We start from the raw sequence: 24,866 nt of genomic DNA on the forward strand, positions 1-24,866 counted from the left end.
TAAGAGCTCAGAACACTTACATTAGCCTATAGTTGAGCAAAACAATCTAACACAAACTCTATTTTATAATCAAGTGTTGAGTATCTCATGTAATTTATTGACTACTGTACTGAAAGTAAAAAAGAGCAGTTGTATTACTTTCACACCATTGTAAAGTAAAAAAATCTTAAGTGAAAGCATCATAAGCTGGGGACTGTGTATGTTTGTGTATAAAATTAAGTACCTTATTTAGTTTTTCTATTTCCTTCCTATTTTCTATTTGATGTTCTAAAGACAGGAAAGGTTTAAGTTTCCCATTCTGCTTGTTATTTTGTTAAAATGTCTTGTATTTGTAATGAATTTTCTTTTAAATATTTTAAATTTGCTAATGCACTTTTAGTTTCCATACAGGGCCTTTCTCACTTTCTCCATTTTTATCTCATCTTGTTTGTTTTTCTTCTACACCTATTTTCTCTGTATAGCCTTTTGTACCTAATTGGTGGAGGCTGTCTGTGTCTAGGTCTGTCACCCAGGCTAGAGTGCAGTGGCATCATCGTAGCTCACTGCAACCTCAAACTCCTGGACTCAAGGGATCCTTTTGCCTCAACCTCCCACATAGCTGGGACTACAGGCATGTGCCACCATGCCTGGCTAATTTTTTTTTTTTTTTTAGACAGAGTCTTGCTCTGTTGCCCAGGCTAGAGTGCCATGGTGTCAGCCTAGCTCACAGCAACCTCAAACTCTTGGGGTCAAGGAATCCTCCCACCTCAGCCTCCTGAGTAGCTGGGACTACAGGCATGGACCGTGACACCCGGCTAATTTTTCTATTTTTAGTAGACACAGGGTCTCCCTCCTGCTCAGGCTGATCTCGAACTCCTAATCTCAAGTGATCCTCCCGCCTTGGCCTCCCAGAGGGCTAGGATTATAGGCCTGAGCCACCACGCCCAGCCTGTGGGTATCTTTTTAAAAGCAAGAAACTTTTCCCAGAATCCCTTAGCTAATTTCTCCTTTTGTTGGCCAGAACTGGATTATAAACCCAGCCCTAAACCAGTCTTTGGCAAAGGGAATGAATGCACACAAATGTCTTAGAACAACCAGAATTTACCCAGGTCATCCATGGAGAGACAGTAGACTCTGAATCAATAATTGGGCTCAGCCAGCAGGGAAGGGGGACAAGGCTGTTGAATAGTTTCCAATATTGTCTGCTGCACCCTTGGCCCACTTGGGCGTTGGCTGAATCTCATCATGGATCCACAGCTAGAGAGCAGGTGCCTGGTCTCAGTTTTTAGCTCCATTCTCAGGACCTATCAGGCTTTCGTCTAATGTGTCTCTTTGGGGCTGAAAGGGAACCATGTCCTACCTCTATATCCTGGCTGGCCGATGCTTTCAACAAATGTAGTTCAAAAAGTGACAATTCCTAGCTCTTCCTATCTCTGCCTCCCATCTGTATGTAGCTGCAAGGGACTGTGTCGCTTCCTAGGATGCTTCCTCACTCATCTCGTCTTTGTGTCCAGGTCTTTTCTGAGAGCTGCCCTCCCGAAGTGAATTGAGGCTGAGAGGCACTCCTCAGGGGATAGGGAAGAGCACTTTTCTTCAAAAGCAGCTCTGCAGCAGAGTGGTGGCTGTGCATTGTCCAGTTGACAAAGACCTTGCTGTTTTTAAAGGGTCAGACACTGGGGGGAGGAAGAAAGGATTTTTCGAGTTATTTTTAGAATGGGAGGCAATGCCACTCTGTGGGCAGCATAGCCTGGGGGTTCATCAAAATTCCACTCTTTGATCTAGTTCCACTGGCTTTATCATAAGTAGAAACAAGCCACTCCACATCCCAGCCCCTATTCTGGCGATCAATTGTCAAGACCTGTTCATGGTGAGGTTGTAGGTTTTCAACTATTTCTGTGTGCTTATGTTTTCATTGGAATTTGGGAGAGACTTGGGGTGGGGGCTGCTAGATGGATGCCGTTTAAGGCTAGAAGCCACATCCATGCACTTGGCAAAGACTGAGCTGTGTGTGCCGTCTCCACTTCCTTGCCCGATTGCTGTCTGGCACCTACTTTCCTCAGTCCTGGGAACTCACCAGGAACCTCCACATGGGCATTTTGAATCATCATCTTACCTGTCTCTTCTCAGCACATGACACTGCTGGGTAAGCTTGTGCTGAGCCCTTCACATGCATTACTTCATCAAGTTCGCACAGCAAGCCTAGGAGGGGTTGTCATTGTTTCCATTTCACACAGGAGATAACTGAGGCTCAGCATGGATCACTAACCAGCTGATAACCGAAAGAGTCAGGAGGGAACCTTCTTAAATGTTCTCTTCCCTGGGCTTCTGTGACTTTACTCTTCCCTGGTTTTTCTCATACCTCTGTGGCTCCTCCTTTTCAAACTTCTCTTCCTTTGCCTGTCTCTTAAATGTTGGTGTTTCTCAGGCTTATTTCCTAAAAGCTTTTCCTCTTTTTCTATGCATTTTCCCTCGGCAGTTTCTTCCAGTCACCCTTTTTTAAAAGAGACAAAGTCTTGCTCTGTCGCCCAGGCAGTGGGCAGTGGCATGATCACAACTCACTGTGACCTCAAACTCTTGGGCTCAAGTGGTCCTCCTGGCTCAGCCTCATGAATAGCTAGGACTATAGGCATGTGCCATCACATCCAGCTAATTTTTCTTATTTTTGTAGAGACAGGATCTTGCTATGTTGTCGAGGCTGGTGTCAACCTCCTGGCCTCAAGCAGTCCTCCCACCTCAGTCCCCCAAAGTGCTGGGATTACAGGTGTCAGCTACCGTGCCTGGCCTCTTTTTCTTTTACTTCTTTTTCTTGTCTAATGGCTCTGCCTAGAGCTTCCAGTATCATGATGAATAAAAGTGGTGAGGATGGGTATCCTTGCATTTTTACTCATGTTGGACCGAAAGCTTCCAGTCTTTCACCATTGAATATGATGTTCACTGTGGGCTTTTCATATATGGCCTTTATTATGTTGGGGTGATTTCTTTCTATTTCTAGTTTGTTGAGTGTATCACTTCTTATTTTTTTTTTAATTTTTTTATGATGGCTCAATAAGAGCTAACCTATTAGCTATTTACCAGACCACTAGTAATAGAATAGTTACATAGCTGGTTTCCCTGCCTCTAAATGCTGTCTTATATTTCAAAACTACAGAAAGCGTAGAAAGAGCCTGGGGGATTAGAACCAACCACCTTGAGGGAAGCTGGGTGTAGGGGTTGGGGAGGCAGCAGGAGGCAGCCCTGAGAAAGTCTGGCTGTGCGGGTAGGGGGCCTGCCTGGCTCTCACCGAAACGGAGATGCTCTCCCCTGTGGCCACGCCCCTCAGTTGATCCCTAGCCCCTGGCACAGCCCCTTAGACCACGCCCAGGTCCCTAGCCCCGCCCACAGTCCCGCATGCCCCGCCCTTCCAGCATCCCCCAACCCACCTCCGCTCCAGCGCTGCCCCAGAGTAGGTAGGTCCAGGTGAAGAATCCCACATTACTCCCTTTCAGTGCCCTGGGAGGAAGATGAGATCCGCAGGGACCGAGTGGAGCCCCAGAGTGTGTCCCTGTCCTGGCGAGAGCCCATCCCCGCTGGAGCCCCTGGGGCCAATGCCACGGAGTACGAGATCCGGTACTTCGAGAAGGTGAGTGCCGGTGTGGGGGGACCTGGAGCCTGCCCCCTCTCCTGGGGGCTTCCTCTTCTTCACGCCCTCCTCCCAGCAAAAGTCCTCCTTACTTCCCTCCCAAACATAACCACCAGTCTCCTAGGTGGCCTCCCACGCTGGAGTCTCTCCCTTCTTCCTGTTGCCTGCACACCCTGGACTCCAGCTCTTCCTCTTCCCCCAGGTCTGCCTCCATCACCAGGTATCTCCACTCTCACCGCTTTGCCTGGTATTTACAGTTGACCAAGCGCTTTCTCTGGGGGCTGGGCCAGATTTTGTGTGGCTGAATCTTCTCCATACTGTTTGTAGAACTCTTGTTAAGAAAGAGGACACAGAAATATCGTATTGTTTCTAATTTTACTAGAATGTGTGACCCTGGGAGCACATTGCTAGGTCTGGTGGTGTGCTGGTGAGTGTCTAGCAACCAGCTCTCCAGAACAATAAATGTATTAATTATTGTAATTTTACTGGTATCAAAGATGGGTCACACATCATTTACAATAAAAATAAAATAAATACAATACTCTTCAATGTAGATGCCATCCAGCCAATCGGTTCCCACAGGCTACTTCTGCTGATTTTTGCTGACCTCCTGTATCCATTGTCAGTCTACGGTTGCCGTTCTGCCATGATTTGACAAATGGAGTTCATCCCAATCCACTATCTCTTTTCCCCACAAGTTCATTATCTTCAAATCTGACATGTAATCTACTGTTAAACTGTTTCTCACATTGGTGCAAATTATATTCATTAAAATGACACCTCTTTCAGCTTCAGCACTACATATGTCAGAGCTTCCCTCAGTGGCACAGGGACTTCTTTGCTGAATCAGATAACAGTTTTGAATACTAGAAGTCTGTTGAGAGTGTGAGTGCTGGAGGTGAACAGGGAGGAGGAGGGAGTTTTGAGCCACTGCTGGGTGTTTGACCCAAGTAACCCAGAGGATGGGGTGCTGCTGGCTGAGATGGAGAACCACTGCGGGGGAGGGGCAGGCTTGGGGCAAGAGGCTGAACTTGGTTTTGCTCATGTAGCACTCAGCAGGCCGTGGGGTGGACTTGCAGGTCTGAAGCTCAAGGGAGTGGCCTGGGCTAGAGAGAGAGAGAGAGCATGTGTGTTGGGGGCTTTAGCATAGAGATGGTAGCAGAAGCCAGGGGACTGGAGGAGATGACCTAGGAGGGGAATGTGCCTGAGAAGAGTGGCCAGGACAGAGCCCTAAGGAACCTTGATGTTTAGGAGATAGTAGCAGAGGACACTGGGAAGGAGCTTGGCATGCAGCAGGTGCTTAGAAAGGACTCACTGACCTGGCATTTGGGGATCAGAGCATAGACAAGAGTCCCAAGGCTGAGGTGGGTGCATGCTCCCAGGCCCTTAGTCAGGGAAGGAGTATGAATTTGCTGGGCACAAAAACCCTCAAAAAGAGGAGCAAGTACAAAAGAGGCTATGTTTGGAAGGGAGATGTCATGGAGCACACTGATCAGAGGCACCGCTGGGTCACTAGGCCTGGGTGGGTGTTGGGGAGCTCCCCTCTGGAGCCACGGCTCCTCTCGCCTTAGCCTCTCTCTGCACCCCAGTCCAGCCTCCTCTGCAGAGGGGCTTGCCTATGCACATCATGGCACCCAGGGTGGCAGCCTTGCTGCCTCCTCCTCCCTGCCCCTAGCCTGCCCCACCTCACAGGTCTTTTCAGTGGATTGTTCAGATGCCTGTAAGGGAGATTCCGATTGGCCCAGCTTGAGTCCAAGTCTGCCCTGGTTCCCGAATACCATGGCCAGAGAACTGGGGCCACAGAATATCAGGGGCGAGGGTGCCCTTCTGGGGGCTGTGGGCGTGGCGGGGCTGTAATAAGGTATGGGCAGAGACGAAATGATGGGAGGAGCTTCTCTAGGACATGCTATCAGATGTGCTGGAGGTAGAGTTGGGCAGCATGGCGTGGAGCAGAAGGCACAGGGTCTATGGGGACTGAGAGGGCATCGCCCCAGCCCCTCAGTGTGGAGCTCCGCTGCAGGAGGAGACAGAGGCTGACTCCACAGGGCTGCTGTGAGGCTGGAAGGAGGTGGGGCTGTGAAGGGCCAGCTCAGTAGCTGGGAATGGGTGGGCTCTCATCAGTGACAGCAGCTGCTTCTCCGGCCCTCCAGCTGTGGGCCTGGGGCCAGTCTTTACCCCTGTGAGCTGGGTTTCCTTATCCAAACAAACTAGTTAATACCGCTGTCCTCTGTGCCTTCCAGGACAGTTGTGAAAATCAGATGCCAAGGGAGAGGAAAAGCCTTGTGAGCCCTCAGGGCCCTCGGGTGTCAGGGCTCATCTTATTCTGTCCTCCAAGGGCATCAGGTCCCCAGGTCTCTGGCCCAGTCCACCCTGGATTGCCAGGCCCTGGTGGCCATCATCCTGTCAGTCCTGAGAAGGAGGGTCCAGCATCTTCTCTAAAGTTTCTTGTGCACAGAGGTGGGGCTGTTCTCAGATACAAGTATCACCTAGTGTGGGGTGGGAACTTGTGTTGGGGAGAGTGGCCAGGAATCCAACGGAATAGATCTTTGGAATCCCCCAAGACCATCCCCCACCCAACCTATGTTCATCTAAGGGTGCTTCTCCTGCCTCCCTGTCCTTTTCTCCCATGGATCTCCCAGAGAGTGGATTGGGCCCTGGATCTGGGCCTCACTTCTTGGTCTCTCCTCAGGGTCAGAGTGAACAGACTTACTCCACAGTGAAGACAGGGGTGCCCATGGTTACTGTCACCAACCTGAAGCCAGCTACCCGCTACGTCTTTCAGATCCGGGCAGCTTCCCCGGGACCGTCCTGGGAGGCCCAGAGCTTCAACCCCAGCATTGAAGTGCAGACCCTGGGGGAGGGTAAGTCATGTGTGGGACCTGGGCAGAGAGAACCTGGCACGGGGCTGAGGCAGGGAGACAAGCAGAGGGGGAAAATTGTCTGTGCAATTAAGGGAGGCTGCGGAACAGTTTAATTACAGCCTAATTAATTAATGAATCTGGAATCCACTGACTAATGCCTGTTCCCTGACATGAATTAGATTGACTACCCATCCTGGAGGAGCTCACGGGAGAGGAGTTCAGCTAGAGAGAGACTCAGTTGGGATAGAAACCCAAACATGGGAGGACCCTGTTCCTTTCCCCTCTGTGCCTTAAAGTGTGATGCAGACTGCACTGAAGGGTGAGGGACATGAAGGGGTTGCACTGCTGCAATAAACAAAACAACATGAGCACTGTACACTTTGGGTGAATTGCATAGTATGTGAATTATATCTCAATAAATCTGTTATCAAAACAAAGCAAAACAAAATCTGAAGATTGAGGACAGGTGTAGTGGCTCACACCTGTAATCCTAGCACTCTGGGAGGCTGAGGCAGGAGGATCTCTTGAGATCAGGAGTTTGAGACCAGTCTGAGCAAGAGCAAGATCCTGTCTCTAGTAAAAATAGAATAATTAGCTGGGCATGGTGGCACGTGCCTGTAGTTCCAGCTACCCAGGAGGCTGAGGCAGGAGGATTTGCTTGAGTCCAAGAGTTTGAGGTTGCAGTGAGCTATGAAGACACTGCACTCTAACCGGGGCAACAGAGTGAGATCTTGTCTCAATAAAACAAAAGAAAACAACACCAAAAAAAAGCTGAACATGAAATATCCTGATCTTAAAATACCTCTGGCTCTTCTGTGAAACTGTGCCTTTCTCCCTCCCCGTTCAGTCCCCCTCACCGCCCACCACCCCCTGGCTCCCCGCACAAGTCTTTCTCCACGTGCAGAGCAGTTCAGCTCTCCTGTTGTCCTGCCTGCTGCCAAGCCAGCCCTCAGGATCTCACCTCTCTCTACCCTGAGCAGCTCACGAAAGGATTTTCCTGAACAAAGGCAGTTCCCCCTAAGAGGCATTCTGGCACCAGCTGTCAAGATAACAATTCTTTCCAGCCTGCTACATGACTCTAATCCAAGCTAGGAAGAGCTCTGAGCCCAAAGGCAGGTGGGAAAATGTTAAGAGTGTTTGGTTCTGGGAAGGAAGGCCACATCTCTTCCTTGAATGCCTGTCTGTGTCAGACCTCGGCCAGGTGCTGGGAAGAGGAGATTAGAGATATGTCTTTTTTTTTTTTTTTTTGAGACAGAGTCTCGCTCTGTTGCCCGGGCTAGAGTGAGTGCCGTGGCGTCAGCCTAGCTCACAGCAACCTCAAACTCCTGGGCTTAAGCGATCCTATTGCCTCAGCCTCCCCAGTAGCTGGGACTACAGGCATGCACCACCATGCCCGGCTAATTTTTTTGTATATATTTTAGTTGTTTGGCTAATTTCTTTCTATTTTTAGTAGAGACGGGGTCTCGCTCTTGCTCAGGCTGGTCTCGAACTGCTGAGCTCAAACGATCCGCCTGCCTCAGCCTCCCATAGTGCTAGGATTACAGGCGTGAGCCACCACGCCTGGCCTAGAGCTATGTCTTCAATGCTGGGGAACATGTGACTCTGGGGAGATGGGCAGGGAGGGCATTTTGGGTAGAGGAAGCCATCTGAACAAAGGCTCCTGGGGTAGGCTGGGGTGGGCGTGGCAGGGGCAGGAGCAGGGAGCTGAGGAGGGCTGACGCTTTCCCTTGATTTGGTGCCTCTCAGTGAGCAGAGACTGCTCAGATCCCCAGCCCCTGGCGATGGCCCTGGCCACGGGGAAATGGTTTTCCCAATCTGCAGAGCATATTTTCCAGTGAGCTGTGACCCCAAATCAGGATCTCGATGAAGAGTCGTGCTTCACCACTGTGTTAGTTATCTATTGCTGTGTAACAAATGACCCCAAATCCTAGCAGCTGACGACAATAAGCATTTCTTATCTCCTGGTTTCTATGGGTCAGGAATGTGGGTGCTGCTTAGCGAGGTGTCACTGGCTAAGTCCTGATACTGGCTCAGGGACTCTCCCAAGGCTGCAGCCAAAGTGTCCTCTGAGGCTGTGGTCATCTCAGGGCGTAACTGGGGGACAGACCCTCTCCCTGTCCAGGTCTTGCTGGCTATTGCCAGAGGAGTGCCATTCCTTAGGGCTGCTCAGCAGGGCAGCTAGGTTCTTTCCGCGCCTGTGAGTGAGTGAGAGCACAAGAGGGCAAGCAAGACACAAGCCACAGTCTTTTATAACCTAATCTTGGAAATGACAGCCCATCATTTTTACCATGTTCTATTCATTAGAAGTGAGTTATACTAGGTCCAGCCCCCACTCAAAGGGAATGAATGAGGGGTGGGTAGGGATCCGAGAGGGCTGTCTCAGAGATGCCCACCCAGGGTGTCTTCATCTCATTCTCCATTTCTGTGACCACATGGCTGCCCCATATCAAACAGTTCTTGGCAACTCTGCTCCCCTTCTGCCCCCTGCCAGACCCTGGGCTCTGGAATGCCCTCTTTTGGCCCTAGTGTTCTTGGCCTTTAACTCTTCCTTCTTCTGTCCCTCTTTGCTTGCTCTGTGCTATCCTAAAGATAGCTGTCTGGATCCTCAGTACCCCTGGCTCTCAGCCCCTCCTAGCCCCACGTCCGTCTCTCCCAGGCCCTGTAGATTATCTTGTCACAAATACTCACCGGCTTTGCTAGCCCTCGTGCCCTGGATGTCTTGCTGCATCCACCCTGCTAGTCCCCAGATGTGGGCCATCCTCTTTCTCCTCCTGTCCCATGCTGAGGCTGCCTGCAGGGATGTACTTTTCCAATCTCAGTTCAGTCTTCAGGGCCACTCAGTACTTTCCCCAGGTTTTTTTTTTTTTAGGGATGGGTTCTTGTTTTGTTGCCCAGGGTGGTCTCGAACTCCTAGGCTCAACCTTTCCTCCCGCCTCGGCCTCCTGAGTGGCAGGGACTATAAGTGCACCACCATGCCCAGCTCCCATTCTTTTTTTTTTTTTGAGACAGCATCTCACTCTATCGCCTAGGCTGGAGTGCAGTGGTGTCATCAGAACTCACTGTAACCTCAAACTCCTTGGCTCCTGCCTTAGACCCTGAGTAGCTGGGACTACAGATGTGTGCCACCACGCCCAGCTAATTTTTCTATTTTTTTTTTGTGGAGACAGGGGTCTCGCTCTTGTTCAGGATAATCTCCAACTCCTAACTTTAAGCGATCCTCCTGCCTCGGCCTCCCAGAGTGCTAGGATTACAGGTGTGAGCCACCGCGCTCGGCCCCGGCTCCCATTCTTGACAGTTACTCCAACTCTTCACCTCTCTCCAGCACCTGCCCTCCATTCTCACCCCCAACTCAGCAGGTACCCTCATTCCTTTTCTTCTTGGGCCATGAACTCTGTCCACTGCTCCCAGGCTCCCTGTCACCCACAGGACAAAGTTCCTACTCCTTAGCTTAGCTTTCAGGGCCCTCCGGGTTCTGTCTCCCTGAGTTCCCTCCATCTTTCCACCCTCCAGCTGCGTGTCTTGCCACTCTGCCTTCCTGCAGCATGTTTTCCAGCCATGTGGGACCACTTGCCATTTTCAGACCCAGCATGTGCATCTAAGCACCATCAAAAACACTTCCCATCTTTCAGTTCCAGTTCAGATGACACCTTTTCTGTGAAGTCTTCCTCATTGGTTTTAGGATGAAATTGTTGTGCCTCTGCTCAGCTCTGTCCATTTCTCTGTTTCTGTTTTCATTCTACAGTTACGATTTTTGTTTCTGTCTCCCTCACGGGTCTGTGCACTCCTCCAGGGCAAGGACTCTGCCTCATTCATCACTGTCTCCCTGGTACTAGTGCCAGCGTGGCACATACGTTGGGTGGATGGATGGGTAGGGCTGAGAGCCAAGGGTCCTCTGGACCCCTCTCTTGGAGAAATAGTTCAAAGTAGAGGCTTTGGAATAAGGCAGAGGCTTTTGGAGTCAGGTTCAAATCTTAGGGTCACCACTTATTAGCTATGTGACCTTGGATGAATGACAACATAACTCTTTTCAACCCCAGTGTCCTCAGCTGTAAAATGGAGACAGCAATACCTTACTGGGTCATTGTGATGATGAAACAAGGTAATATAGTTGAGGCACATAGCCTGGTGTCTTGAATGGAGTAAGTGTGCATTTCATGTTAGCTCTTTTTGTTATTGGTGGTGAACGGTCTGCATTAGGGACGGGGTACTCAGAGCAGAGGCCTCTCTCATTGTCATCGAAAAGGAAGGGAGGCCTGGCCCTGTCTGTCTGGACTCCTCCTCTCTCTCAGAGCTGGGCTGCGGTGGGGGTGCCCTGGCCTGGGAGCAGAGGAAGCTCTTGGGACTGCAGGGGCCACTGTGGTCAGTGGGGCTGCCTTGGTCCGTCTGCTTCCGGGAGGCAGTGCCCAGTGCAGAGGTGCCGTGGAGTCCTCCCGTGAGAACAGGAGTCTGTCCTGGTGCTTGCCCAGAAGTCTGGTCCTCTGCCTGCCTCAACCTTGTGGTTTTCCTCCCAGCTGCCTCGGGGTCCAGGGGCCAGAGCCCTGCAGTTGTCGTCACTGTGGTGACCATCTCGGCCCTCCTTGTCCTGGGCTCCGTGATGAGCGTGCTGGCCATCTGGAGGAGGTAGGTGGCTGGTCCCAGCCTGGGTGAGCCCCAGCGGGTCATGTCCCTGTGCACATTCCCATGTGCTCCCTGGCACCTCTGTCTGCACCTGCAAGCCCACTGCCGCACGGATACGCCCCTCCCCCGCCCACTGCTCGTCTGCAGCCAGCACTGCAGCTCTCAGCCCTGCAGCGCTCAGCCGCTCTGGGATGAAGGGGATTTAGCTCCTTAATTCATTAAATGTCAGAAGGCATCGCTGAGGATGGAACCAAGCTCCGGCTGCTCCAGTGTGATTAGGATTCTCCTGAGGCGCTCAGAGGCCCCCAGCCCCTGACCTCAAGGGATCCTGAGGCCCTTGAACACAAGGAAAGGGAAGACCGGCAGAAATTGTGTGTTTACATGTGCGTGGGAAGGGGAGAAAGGGGAGGGGACTTCATAAGCCAGAAACCCCTCCCCCTCCCCCAGCAGAAAGAAGCTTGCAGGAGGGTGGGCAGGGCAAGCGGAGTGGGAGGAGGGCGAAGATGTAGATAGAGCTTCAGTCTGGCTGAATCTGGCTGGGAGAAGATTCCAGTCCTTTTGCAAACAGCAGGGGCCTCCTGGCATTTATCCCCCCTTCTCCCCAGGGCGTCACTCTGCTGCGTACAGAGGCACCCAGGTGGGTACCAGCTGGGCTGAGGTCGGCAGACTGGAGAGGTTGGAAAGTCTGCATGAGATGGGCTGGAGTGGGGGGCACAGAGGAGAGAGATGTGCGGGCTGGGGAACCCCCTCTGCAAGTCTCAGCATCCTGGAGCCGCCTGTGTGCTGGAGGGACAGGGAGCATTCATTTGGCATGGGCTGTTTGCTTGTCCAATGAAGCCCTGAAAGTGAGGAGAAGACGCTGTCCTGCCAGTCTGGGAGCCAGCCGTGCCTGGGCCCGGAGAATCTGGAAGGCAGGACAGAGTAGGGTGCTCCTTCCCCATGGATCTTGAAGGTCCATGTGCTGCACCTGTTGGCAGAGGATGGACAGGTGCTGAGAGGTCCCGTCCTGGCTTTGAGCTTACGGGCTGTGGAAGGCAGAGTAGGAAAGGGGAGGGAAGTGAACAGGGAACGTGTCCTCTGGGCAGAGGCTCTGCAGGATGGGAGCAGCTGCCTGGCAGGGCCTTGGAGACAGGTGCACTGGAGCAGGCAGGGTAAGCCAGTGGCGGGTTTCAAAACCTGCCCCAAATCCAGCTGCACTGAAATGGGGAGAAGCAGCCCGGTCTGGTGCTGGGGGGTAGAGGGGCATACTCCTCCAGCCCAGCACACCACCGTGCCCTCGCTCCATGTCCCTGCGGTGCCTGCTCTGCAGTGTCCTCACCTCCAGTGTCCCTCCCTCTCCGGTTGGCTCCGGCTCACTCCCTTCTCACTAGACTGTGTGGCCTAGTGGAAGCTTCTCTTTTCTTCCTTACCATGCACCCTCTGTCCTTCCTCCCTCCACTCAGCCTTCCCCACTTCACCTCTGCCCATCTCTCTTGGATGTTCCCTCACTCACAGAAGTCCTGTCTCTCCCTGGGGTGACTTCAGTAGCTGTTGGACAGCTTGTTCCACCCCATGCCATCTGGAAGGACCCCTTCTTCTGTTTCGCCTGGCCTCTGGGCCACCCCCCACCCCGACAGCTGCCTTACCCTCGAGTGCTTAATCCAGTTCTTCTTTGGGCCTGGGGACGCCTGTCCTTGCAGCCTGCTCTCATTGCACCTGCTGTCAACTCTCCCCACCCATCCGCACAGCTGCCTGCCTCTGCGCCCAGTCTCTCCTCCTTTGCTCTAGGGGCGGTGCCTCCTCCTAGGAAGGCCAGGTTCAGTCCTTCTACCTAGAAGGAACCCTACCCTTCTTGCCATCTTGAAAACTCATTATTATTAGGTTATTAAGTATGGGAATGTCCGATTTCCTTAAGTACCAAGTTTGACACTTGATATCTCTGACATTTCACTTTAAGATTTCATGGCTGGGCGCTGTGGCTCACGCCTGTAATCCTAGCACTCTGGGAGGCTGAGGCGGGCGGATCGTTTGAGCTCAGGAGTTTGAGACCAGCCTGAGCAAGAGGGAGACCCCGTCTCTACTAAAAATAGAAAGAAATTATATGGACATAGAATACATACATAAAAATATACATAGAAAAAATTGGCCAGGCATGGTGGCGCATGGCTGTAGACCCAGCTTGCTCGGGAGGCTGAGGCAGTAGGATTGCTTGAGCCCAGGAGTCTGAGGTTGCTCTGAGCTAGGCTGACGCCACGGCACTCTAGCCTAGGCAACAGAGTGAGACTATCTCAAAAAAAAAAAAAAGATTTCTTGTTTTTTTTTTTTTTTATGAAGGTATATCCTCATTCTTTCAAATGCACATTTTGGCTTGTGATTATCTTTCAGAATTTTTTAGAGGAATTTTTCTGAAACCATGGATAAGTAAAAAATTCATGTTATTTTTTAATATGAATTTTGTCATGGAACCAATGCAGCACAGATAACTCGAAATATCAACAAAGTGTTTGGGAAGGATGTGGCTAATAAATACACAGTACATCGATGGTTTGAGAAGTTCCATTCTGGTGATTTTAATCTTGAAAATGAGCCATGTGGGTGACCTGCACCCACCAAGGTGGATAATGATGAGCTGAAAGCTGTAGTGGAAGCAAATCCATCTCAACTTATGCGTGAATTAGCAGCAAGGTTTGATGTTAGTATTCCAACGATATTGGACCATTGGAAACAAATGGGCAAGGTAAAAAACCTGGACAGATGGGTTCCATGTGAATTATATGAGCATCAGAAGAGAAATGGTTTCAAAGCTTGCCTTTCTTTGTTGTCACAACATAAAGGCGAACCATTTCTACACCGTATTGTTACATGTGATGAAAAATTGATTCTTTTTGACAATCACAAGCATTTAACACAATGGTTGGATAAAGATGAAGTGCCGAAACACAGCCCAAAACTGAGTATTCATCAAAGCTAATGGTGTCTGTTTGGTCCAGTGCTGGTATTATGCACTATGGCTTCATGAAAACTCAGTTGATTATAGCAAATGTCTGTTGCAGCCAACTGGATGAAATGATGAGGATGCTTGTGATTAAACAGCCAAGATTGGTCAGTAGAAACAGGCCAATCCTCTTGCAAGATCACATGTCATGCAAACAACGCTGCTCAAACTATAGAAGCTGGATTTGTAAACTCTTTATCATCCACCTTATTCGCCAGAACTTGCACCAACTGGCTACCACTCTTCCGGGCTTTGGGCCACTTCTTACAAGGAAAAATATTCAATTCTCAGCAAGCTGTGGAGAACAGCTTCACAATTTCATCACCACTCGTTCTTCAGCCTTTTTTTTTTTTTTTTACTGCTGGCATAAACAAGCTACCGTTAAGATAGCAAAGCTGGCCGGGCGTGGTGGCTCACTCCTGTAATCCTAGCATTCTGGGAGGCCAAGGCGGGTGGATCCTTTGAGCTCAGGAGTTCGAAACCAGTCTGAGCAAGAGCGAGACCCCATCTCTACTAAAAAAATAGAAAGAAATTAGCTGGACAACTAAAAATATATAGAAAAAATTAGCCGGGCATGGTGGCGCATGCCTGTAGTCCCAGCTACTCGGGAGGCTGAGGCAGAAGGATTGCTTGAGCCCAGGAGTTTGAGGTTGCTGTGAGCTGGGCTGGGCTGATGCCACAGCACTCTAACCTGGGCAACAGAGTGAGACTCTGTCTCAAAAAAAAAAAAAAAAGATAGCAAAGTTGTGTCAATAGTTTAGGTACATACTTTGATTAATTGTACTGCTTCTTGTTTGCGATATAATAAACTACACTTTTGATTTGAAATCAGATATTTCATATTTAATGACCTAATACTTATAATGTCCCCTTCTCCCCAACATAATTCTAACATATCTCGAGGCTTAGTAAGCAATCTGCAATGCTGATGTGAGGCCAGGCTGTCTTTATCTTGATTTTATTAAAGAGAAACTGAGCCACCCATTCCCGGAGCTCCTGAGTGGAGGAGCCCAGGCTGTCAGCGCCCTCCCAGGGCCACTTCGTCCTATGCAACAGCCTTGCTACTCCTTCCCCTTGGTGTCGAAATGGGATCCTATCTCTTTTGAAAACTTTTGCAAAGTCTTCCCTTAGTCCCTCCTCTTTGTGCCTTCACGTGATCTCTCTCCCCATCATCCCCCCTCCATGTTCTCTGTCCTTGGTCTCTGTGATGTCACTGCCCCCAATTTCCCTTCTGTTTTCCTTATTCTCTGGCAGTTCTTTTGTGTTCTCCTCCGTGGCTTCTTTCTCCTCTGGCCAACCTCGAAATGTTGGGGTTTCTCAGCCTTCTTCCTATCCCTCTTCTCAGACTCCATCCTGCCTCTGGGCAATGCTCATGGCTCCTGAATTTGTATCTTCAGAGCAGACCGCTCTTCCAGGCTCCAGACACCCACACGTCTAACTGCCTGCTCAGCGATCCTCCCTGCTTAGCCCACAGGCCCCAGGAGCTGGAATGCCTAAAGGTGAACTTTGTGTCTCTCCGTCTTGGTAAATGGCACCATCTTAAACTCTGCTGAGCAACTTTTCCCTCTCCCTTTTTGCCATCCAGCAATCTCAAAGCCCTGTGGCCCCTGTCACCTTCATGTCACTCTAGTCCTCTTGCCTCTGTCCAAGCTGGGACAACAGCAGAAGCCTCCATTCAGCAGCACTCTTTCTAAAATGCAAATTAAATTGTGGCAGTCCCCTGCTCAAACCCCTCAGGGGCTCTCCTCTGCTCCCAGAATAAAAGCTAAAGTCTTCATCTGGGCTAGCAAGGCCCTGCCTCAGGGGTCCCCACATGCCAGCCTGTGGCTTTGTTTACTCTGATGCAGTCCTTGGCCCATGGCTGCCTCTGTCTCAGGAGGCTGTGGGCGAAGGCCTCAGACCAGGTCAGGTCCTTCTGTCCCTACAGTGCACGGCTCTCCTCCTTTGCTGGGGACCTGTGAGTGGCCTTATAGTTAACTCTCCGTATTCCCTTTCCGAACCAGACCAGAAGCCATCCCTAAGTGCAGGGTCTGCCTGTCTTATTCACCCTCTTTCACCACACCAGAGGGGGCTTGCAGCCAGGGGTGTGGATCGGATGCCACCGGAGTTGCAAGAATTTTCATGGTGTGTGGAAGTGAAAATAGGTAGAAATGTTGGCCGTGGGGAAGGTTAGGTCTGGGGCTCGCCTTGTACACGTGCTGTGGGGAGAAGCTTTCAAACCAGCTGGACAAGAACGTCCCTCCCCTGGGGCACAGACTTTGTCTTTTCGAAGGGACAGAGAGGTGCTGCCCGCCCTCAGTGCTCGTGAAGCGCTGGGGTGGCCTGGCTGAAAGAAGGACTCTGCACACCCCTCCCCCAGGCCCTGCAGTTATGGCAAAGGAGATGGGGACGCCGGCGATGAAGAGGAGCTGTACTTCCACTGTGAGTTGTCCGGGCCCAGCTGGGGAGGGGCGGGCTCCACCCTACCTCGCTCCTCATCCCTCTTCCTCGCTGCCACTGTCCCACCCCGAAGATGGAGGACCCTCGCCTCAGGCTCATTTCTTTCTCTCCCAGTCAAAGTCCCGACACGTCGCACGTTCCTGGACCCCCAGAGCTGCGGGGACCCGCTGCAAGCAGTGCTTTTGTTTGCCAAAGAGCTGGATGCGAAAAGCGTCACTCTGGAGAGGAGCCTGGGAGCAGGCAAGCCCCGCCCCACCCGCCGTATAGGCCCCGCCCCTGCCCTGTCCCCACCTCCACCCCGGAAGCCCCCTCCACCTAAAGCCCCGCCCATTTCTGAAAGCCCCGCCTCCTCCCATCCCGGAACCGCCCCGCCTCCACCCAAATCCCCGCCCATTCCTGGAAGCCCCGCCTCCACGAAGAAAGGCCTTGGCCCACCAGATTTCAGGGAAGAGGGAGGCGGCAGGGTCTGCCTTCCTACCCTCTCCCAGACCTCAGCGTCACTCTCCATTCAGACTTCTCCATTCAGGCCTGTCATGGTTGGCCTCTGCCGACGGCCACTGGTAACTTAGTGGGCAGGGGCCTTTGCAAGCTTGGGGGGCAGACACACCTGAGTTGTAGTCCCGGCTCTACACTGACCAGTGTGTAATCAGGGGCGTGTCCCCCTTCTGCTCGGAGCCTCAGTTTCTTGTCTGTGAAATGGGCATATCTGCCTCACAGGGGGCTGGTGTAGGGACTTCGCAGCCCAGCACAGGGCCGGCTCATAGTAGGTGGGAGCTTTCCAAGGGTCAGTCTGCTGCTTCTCTTCCTGTCTGCAAACCCTCAGTCTCCTGTGCTCAGAGAAGGCAGCCCGTTTCACCAGGAATCTGACACTGTCCTGACACTATTGCCAGACCTGCTGGACAGAAGCCAGAAAGGGGCAGTGTGACAGAATGGATGTCATCGTCCTCTGTCCTGACTCACACTGGGTTTGATGGGCTTTGGTGCACTGGCTTGTGCAGCATCCTCTCTCTGAGGCCTGGAAACCTGTGAGGCCGACAGGGAGGAGTCCCTGTTTCACAGAGAAGGAAACTGAGACCGAGAGAGGGAAAGAGATGTGATCAGAGATCACACTGCTGGTCCTCAGTTTACCAGAATTTTTTTTTCTTAAAAACCACTTAGGTTTATGAAAATGACATCTTAATCTTATTAAGTATCATTTTTAAATAAGAGAAACTTAAGATTGAAGCGTTTTAGAATTATACCAACCAAAGAACTAAATGACAAAAGCCTTTATTTTTAAAGATTATAGAAGTTGCCTTTTGTAATTAGACAATCTGAAATCCTCTATTTTTTCACATATAGTGTCCAACCTCTCCCTTTGGGTCTTTTCCTTTCTCCGGGAAGGGAAAGCCACAGTAGCGTGGCTAACCGGGTGGGTGTCAGTAGCCTCAGCTTTCTCTGATCATCCTGGCTGTTGTCTATTTCTTGCTTAAAACCAAACCCAGTGACGACAAAACCAACACTGGTTTTGGTGCTTCCCCAGCCCTACCCTTCCCCAGTGACCTGCACGCATCTCAGGATCCCCCTCGAGCACATCCCTGCCTGTAGCAACTACTACCAAAGCCCCTCTGCTTTCTTCTTGTCCCTTCTCAGAAACGTGTGTGGATCCAGTTCTTATGGGTCCTCCCTCCCAAGAAATCCTATCTCCTTCCCTTCCCAGAAACATTCTTGCTCCCTCTTCTTCCTCAGGGCCTCCTCCTCCCATATACCAGCCAAATCCTTATACTTATGGTGTCCCCTCAGGGTATATTCCAATTCCTGTTCCCCCTCAGACACACCATGCCCCCTTCCGTATCTTCAGTGTTCCCCTTGCAACCTACAAACTGCCCTCAGGTTCAGGTTAATGTTGTAGGCCCCTCGGGTTGCACCCTGAGCCCAATAAACACCATTTTGCTCTCCTTCCGGAGTCCCCTTTCCCCATACCTGTCGCCCACATGTCCCCCAGAACACCCTCTGGGCTCCTCTCCCTGCCCCAGGGTTCTACAACCTTTACCCACAGCAAAGCGTCTGGGCTCCCAGGCCCAGAGGCCCAGTTATCTGACAGGTCCCCTGGACTGTCCTTGGTCTGAAATGTGTCAGGGAGCCAGTTTACCAGAATTTGAACTCAGGACAGCCTGTGATCCAGGGTCACTGTCTCCTCTGCTCAGCCTGCCCAGCTCCTGGGTGGTGGCCTCCAGGGGGTGTCTGAAGTGCTGTTTCCCCATAGGGCGGTTTGGGGAGCTGTGCTGCGGCTGCTTGCAGCTCCCCGGCCGCCAGGAGCTCCCCGTGGCCGTGCACACGCTGAGGGACGGCTCCTCCGACTCGCAGAGGCTCAGCTTCCTGGCTGAGGCCCTCACACTGGGACAGTTCGACCATAGCCACATCGTGCGGCTGGAGGGTGTCGTCACCCGAGGTAGGGCCCAGTGCTCCAGCATGCTTCTCTCAGCCATGGGGGGGGCTCACCCCCGGGGACCTCAGCTTGCTTTCACTCTTCTGGAGGGGCCACTCTGACCCAGAATGACCTTCTGACTCGTCATGACACTCGTGGGGGTGGATCACACTGACCCTGGATAATGTTTATTAATAGACTCATTGCACCTCCTGACCTTGGCCTTTGTCCTCGTACAGACTCCTCCTCTTCTATTCCTTGGCATAGGGGACCCTGGGCCGGGCAGGAGGATGCAGGATTAGGGAGCTTGGCCGTGGTTCTGGTTCTCCAGGCCTAGTCTGGGGCCCCTGTGGGCAGCACGTGTGCACACAGGGTGGGGCAGACCGCTTATCATGTGTGTGTTCCCCATCCCTGGGCACAGGAAGCACCTTGATGATCGTCACCGAGTACCTGAGCCTGGGGGCCCTGGATGGCTTCCTCAGGGTGAGTGGCCTAGGGCCAGGGAGCTACCAACCATGTCATTCTCTAAAACGGAGGTCCCTCACTTTTCTCTTTGGTGGGGCTTGGAATTGGCATCGTCCCCACTGGGCAGGCTGACCTGGTAGTCACAGGGTAAAGTGGAGCCCAGAGAGGGCTAGGTGACTTCCCTGGTGTCATACAGCACCAGGGGATCCGAGAGCGCAGCCCCAGCCTCGGTTTCCTCCCTCCACAGCGGCACGAGGGGCAACTGGTGGCTGGGCAGCTGGTGGGGTTGCTGCCCGGGCTGGCGTCAGCCATGAAGTATCTGTCGGAGATGGGCTACGTTCACCGGGGCCTGGCGGCCCGTCGAGTGCTGGTCAGCAGCGGCCTCACCTGCAAGATCTCTGGCTTCGGGCGGGGCCCCCGGGACCGGGCAGAGGCTGTGTACACCACCATGGTGAGGGCCCCTCCCCAGCCAAGCCTGCTCTTCCTGCTCCCCACCCAGCGGCCCTGGAGCCCCCGTCTCCCCCCTTCCGCTCCCATCCCTGCTGTGTCAGGTCACTCCCCCACCCGGCCCCTGCCCCCGGTCGGTCCTGAATGGATGCCAGAGTGGACACCACCGCGTGGTCAGCTTGTGTGCCTTCCCAGGTGTGAAGCTGGGAGTGGGGGTCGCCTGGGAGCATGACAGGTGGGCCTGGATCTGGGGCTCGGTGGGGAGGGGACACCTGCGTGGGACCTCGTTCCTCCCTGCCCTGACCTGCCCGCCCACCCGCAGAGTGGCCGGAGCCCGGCGCTGTGGGCTGCCCCTGAGACGCTCCAGTTTGGTCACTTCAGCTCCGCCAGTGACGTGTGGAGCTTCGGCATCCTCATGTGGGAGGTGATGGCCTTTGGGGAGCGGCCCTACTGGGACATGTCTGGCCAAGATGTGAGTGACCCGTGGCTCCAGCTCCTTGCCTTCCGAGCCTCTTCCCTCTGACCTCTGCCCATTGACCCTCGACCTCCTAGCTCCGCCCCTTCTCTTTCCTGTCTACTTGCTTCCCGTGCCGCCTGGCCACTGCCTGGATCCTCCTTGGGATGGTGTGTGTGTGTCTCCGGGATCCTAAAGCCTCCGTCCCCCGCGGCCCAGGTGATCAAGGCTGTGGAGGACGGCTTCCGGCTGCCACCCCCCAGGAACTGCCCCGCGCCGCTGCACCGACTAATGCTTGACTGCTGGCGGAAGGACCCAGGCGAGCGGCCCAGGTTCTCCCAGATCCACAGCATCCTGAGCAAGATGGTGCAGGACCCAGAAGCCCCGAAGTGTGCCACGACCACCTGTCCCAGGTACATTCCCGTCCAGCCCAGCCGCACCACGTGAGCCAGCCTCTCGCCTGTGTCTCCCAACTGTCCCAAGTATGGTCCCCCCGTCTGTCCTCCCCCAGTTGTCCCAGGTGGATCTAACGCTCCCACCTGCCTCAGGCACGTCTCACCTCACTTCCATCTTAGTCACCTCAACTTGTCCTGGCCTTTGCCCCACATATTCTGGGCATTGTGACCACTGGCTGGATAAATGTATTTGGTTATAGTCCTAACAAATTTGTGTTTCCAATAAGTCAAATAAGTGAAATTAATATTAGTTGCTCCAGATCTGGGTCGCCTCCCAACCTGTTCTAGGCATGCCCCAACCCCAGACTGTCCCAGATACTCCCAGTACCTTTAACTGGCCCCGCCCTCACCTGCCTGAGGATCTGAAACCCTCACTCCTTCTGGGGCCGCATGGTGCCCACTCGAGCCAGGCCCAGCCCCTGGGCTTGGCCGCCCACCCTCTGCTGCCCTTCCGCAGCTGGCCTTTCCTCAGAAGAGCAGCCAGTCCTGGCCCCAGATGCCAGCTGTTGGTTGACCACAGCTCCTCTGGTCCCCAGGCCTCCCACCCCGCTGGCGGACCGTGCCTTCTCCACCTTCCCCTCCTTTGGCTCCGTGGGCGCGTGGCTGGAGGCCCTGGACCTGTGCCGTTATAAGGACAGCTTCACTGCAGCTGGCTACGGGAGCCTGGAGGCTGTGGCCGAGATGACCGCCCAGTGAGTCCAAGGAGCCAAGGTCAAGGGCTGGGGCTTGGGAATGCCAGAGACCTGCCCCTGCCCACATGGGAAGCCCCAGCCTGTCCTGATTCTGGGCCCTTCCCTGGCTAGAGAAGGGGAGGGAGCGCAGAGGATGGGGCTGAGCTGCTGGGTGTGACCAGCCCTCGTTCCAGGGACCTGGTGAACCTGGGCATCTCTTCGTCCGAACATCGAGAGGCCCTTCTCAGCGGGATCAGCGCCCTGCAGGCCCGAGTTCTCCAGCTGCAGGGCCAGGGGGTGCAGGTGTGAGCAGGCCCCCACTATTCTGGTGGGGGCCAGGCCCCCAGCCCTGCCGGAGGACCCTGGCAAGCTGCGCTCCACCTGTGTGGGAGTGAGCACTCTCTTCCTCGTCTTGGGCCCGGAGCTGGTTTGGGGCACGGCTTCCCCCCCTCACTGCCTGCTCCTCCTGTTTTCCCCAGTCTGAACACCTCTGCTAACTCAGTGTCCCCGGAAAAGAGGTTCCAATCCCTGAGGAGGACCCCTGAGAAAACAACGGGAGGAAATTCAGGGTTTCAGAGACAGCTGGGGCAGGGCTGGGGTCAGGAGACAGTAGATTTAAAATGCCCTGGCTCATGCCCTTCTGTCTTCCACACCCAATGGGGGCTGGGGCCTACCCCAGGGGGTGTCCCTTTTTCCACGGACCCATTGGCCAGTCAGATGGTGTGGGTCCTTCGGGGGCTCCTATCCAACTTGGCAGTGACCACAGCTGCCTGGCAGCCCAGGCTTGGGAGCCTGGGCTGGAGGGGCAGGTCCTTCTCTCCCTGTGCCTTGGCGGGGCCTGCTGGATTCTGGTCAAGGCCCAGGCAGGTGCAGACGGTGCTGAGCTCCAGGGCTGGACCCCAAGGGCCCGAGACTCAGGAGCCGATTTCTGCTTGTCCTTGCCTTGGCTGACAGTTCCGGGTGAGGGCAAGAGTCCTGGCCAGGACAAGGCCCTGGTGCTCCCTGGGCCCACGAGGCCCCCATTTGCATTCCTTTTATGAACTGAGTGGCTGGGACATTTGGGAAGAGCATGAAGGGACATCTTCTCCCCAGGTCCCCAAGAGCTTTGCTCTCCAGCTTTGGGGGACGGTGAAGAGGAGACAGAGCGGGGTCTTCTCTGCCCGGCTGCTTTAGCCCCCAGGGCACAGATGGGGAGTCAAGGCCAGGGCTGTGGTCAGAAAGGGACGAGGCTGGCTCTGGAGAGCCTTGGTCTTGCCCTGTGGCACCAGCACTCCTCCCTGTGCAGCCCAGAGATCCTCTAGGGGTGGCTCCCTGGCAAGCTCTGCTCTTTGGCACTACCCAGGCTCCGTGGAGGTCTCTCCCTCTGGCTCCTCCCAAGCACTGCAGAAGTGGTTGTGCTGAGCTGACTCCAGAGTTCCTTACTTACAAGGGTGCCCGGAAGCAGTGGTGATCAGGAAGCCAGGGCCTTTGCAGGGTGGCAGGAAGGCAGCTGGGTCTGGATGAGGCCTCGGGGCCTGCATTAGTCCAGGCCTCCCCCGACCCCCCATCAATGACACGTGCCTGCTCTGCTTGGTTGTGTGTTTGAGTCCGGTGGGAAGGAGACGAGGGGTGGAGGAAAGAGGTGAATGAGACACAGCCTGCCCTCGGAGGGCTCAGACTAGGTGGGGAGATGAGCTCAGGTACTAACGGGCAATTCAAGGGGACCTTCCCCCAGCACCCTGCAGGAGTTCTCCGGGGTCAGTGGGAGGGTGGGCTGCAGGGGCAGATGGACAGTGTCTTGATGTGTGTATATTGGGGGCTGTCAAGAAAGGCTTCTCAGCTCAGGTGTAAGTTGAACAGGGACTTGCAGGTGGCAGGGGGCGGTGCTTTGCTTGGGATGAGTGGAGTTTGCAGCAGCTGAGATGATGGTAGGCCTAGGACAAGAGGAGTCTGAGCAGAGGGAAAGAGCCGAAAGGTTGGAAGGTTGGAAGGTGCAGCGGATCTTGCGGAGCACCTGGTGGTGGGGGACAGTGACTCATGGCAGTGCCTTTGGCCTCACCTACCAGCAGCAGCTCCTCTCTCCTTAGAATCTCCCCCAGCCCCTGCTCCCCATCTCCTGAGCACTTGTCCCAGCTCAGAGACTTCGGAGGTGCTGGGGGAGATTGAGATATTACTACCATCTTTGACAGGGTTTTGGGGGGGTCCCCTGCCAGATGTCTTCCACACATCTAGGGACATAGGAACCAGTGTCTCTTGGGTAGACAGAGCCTCATCCTCATCTCCAGCCACCTCAGTTGTTCTCTTAAGGGCAAAGTTCGCTCCCTCTGCCCCAGCTGTTCTGCAGAGGGGCGCTGGCTGTGTTGGCAGGACTTCGGTGTCCAGGGTAGATCTCCCCTCCACTGAGGAATGAGGTCCCACAACCCTGATGGGTCCCAGGCCTCAGCCCTGCAAAGGCACTGGCGTGATGCGGGGTGATGGCTCTCTGGGGGCCCTTTACAGATCTATTTTTATATGGAACTTGTTCACTGGACAGACGGAGGTGGCCTGCAATCCCCCCATCACCCTGGTCTGAGCCCATCCAGGGAGGAAGGGGCCAGTGGGAGGGGTTTCCTTTGACTAATTCTGGAGATGTTTTATATTTCTTGGGTTCTATATGCAGCAGGACAAAATAATAAACATTTATCTGTGATATGGTGCCTCTTTGAGTGACAGTTGCTTAACCATTGTGTAGCTTGTGTGGGAGGTTTTCTGCCCCCCTTCCTGGGGTGGGGTGTCTAGAGCATGTGTCTGAGATCTCTCTGCATAGAGGTGAATCACTGTTCCTGCCATGAAAGATGTCCCAGGAGATGTCCCAGGACACAGGACAGTGTGATCAGGAGTGCCATAGTGAAGGCACTGTGTGCCCTGGGAGGGTAAACCCAGTCTCAGGAGCAGTACACGAAGGCAGGCATCCTGGAGGAGGCTGTGCCCTTCCCCGAGATAGACAATACCTAGGGTGCAGGGGGCCAGGAAATGACGTATTCGATTTTGGATGCGGTTTGAGATGCGTGTGGGATGTGCAGGCGGAGATGTCTAGGAGGCAGGTGGATATCTGGGTCTGGACCTTGGAGCACAAATGTGGGCTAGACAGAGCTTTGGCAACGTGTGGAAGGCAAGAAGCACAGGCTGCAGCTTGCGGGGAGGAGTCGGGGACGAGGCAGCTTGTTTGGTAAGTGAGGAGATGCAGGCAGGGATGACAAAGGGCTGAGAACACGCCTAACCCTGTAAAGGGAGACGGCACCTTAGCCAAAGCAAATTGGATTCCAGATTTCCATTAAGTGGGGCACTCAGTGTAGCCCCCAGTTTTGATTGAATCCTCTCTGAACATTGCCTCTCATTCCTTCCATTTCTGAAGCCATATGAATTAGCGACTGTAAAAACCTTGAGTACGGTGGGCCATGGTCGCTCACGCCTGTAATCCTAGCACTCTGGGGGGTCAAGGCGGGTGGATCGCTCAAGG

The 24,866-nt window shown here is 53.6% G+C and overlaps 1 protein-coding gene across 1 annotated transcript in view; it reads left to right on the plus strand.

Moving 5' to 3' along the window:
* Positions 1-22,588, plus strand: part of EPHA10 (EPH receptor A10) — a 39,608-nt gene extending 17,020 nt beyond the window's left edge. Inside the window, exons 6-17 of the mRNA XM_045548230.1 lie at positions 3,465-3,598; positions 6,288-6,459; positions 10,971-11,079; positions 16,410-16,471; positions 16,604-16,729; positions 18,735-18,920; positions 19,318-19,379; positions 19,609-19,812; positions 20,131-20,280; positions 20,482-20,675; positions 21,254-21,409; positions 21,583-22,588. Coding sequence (XP_045404186.1) covers positions 3,465-3,598; positions 6,288-6,459; positions 10,971-11,079; positions 16,410-16,471; positions 16,604-16,729; positions 18,735-18,920; positions 19,318-19,379; positions 19,609-19,812; positions 20,131-20,280; positions 20,482-20,675; positions 21,254-21,409; positions 21,583-21,697 — 1,670 coding nt within the window. The 3' untranslated portion in view covers positions 21,698-22,588. The remainder of the gene's footprint in view (positions 1-3,464; positions 3,599-6,287; positions 6,460-10,970; positions 11,080-16,409; positions 16,472-16,603; positions 16,730-18,734; positions 18,921-19,317; positions 19,380-19,608; positions 19,813-20,130; positions 20,281-20,481; positions 20,676-21,253; positions 21,410-21,582) is intronic.
* Positions 22,589-24,866: the final 2,278 nt, after the last annotated feature.

This window comes from Lemur catta, chromosome 3, assembly GCF_020740605.2.
Source record: "Lemur catta isolate mLemCat1 chromosome 3, mLemCat1.pri, whole genome shotgun sequence".
NCBI classification, from domain to species: Eukaryota; Metazoa; Chordata; class Mammalia; order Primates; family Lemuridae; genus Lemur; species Lemur catta.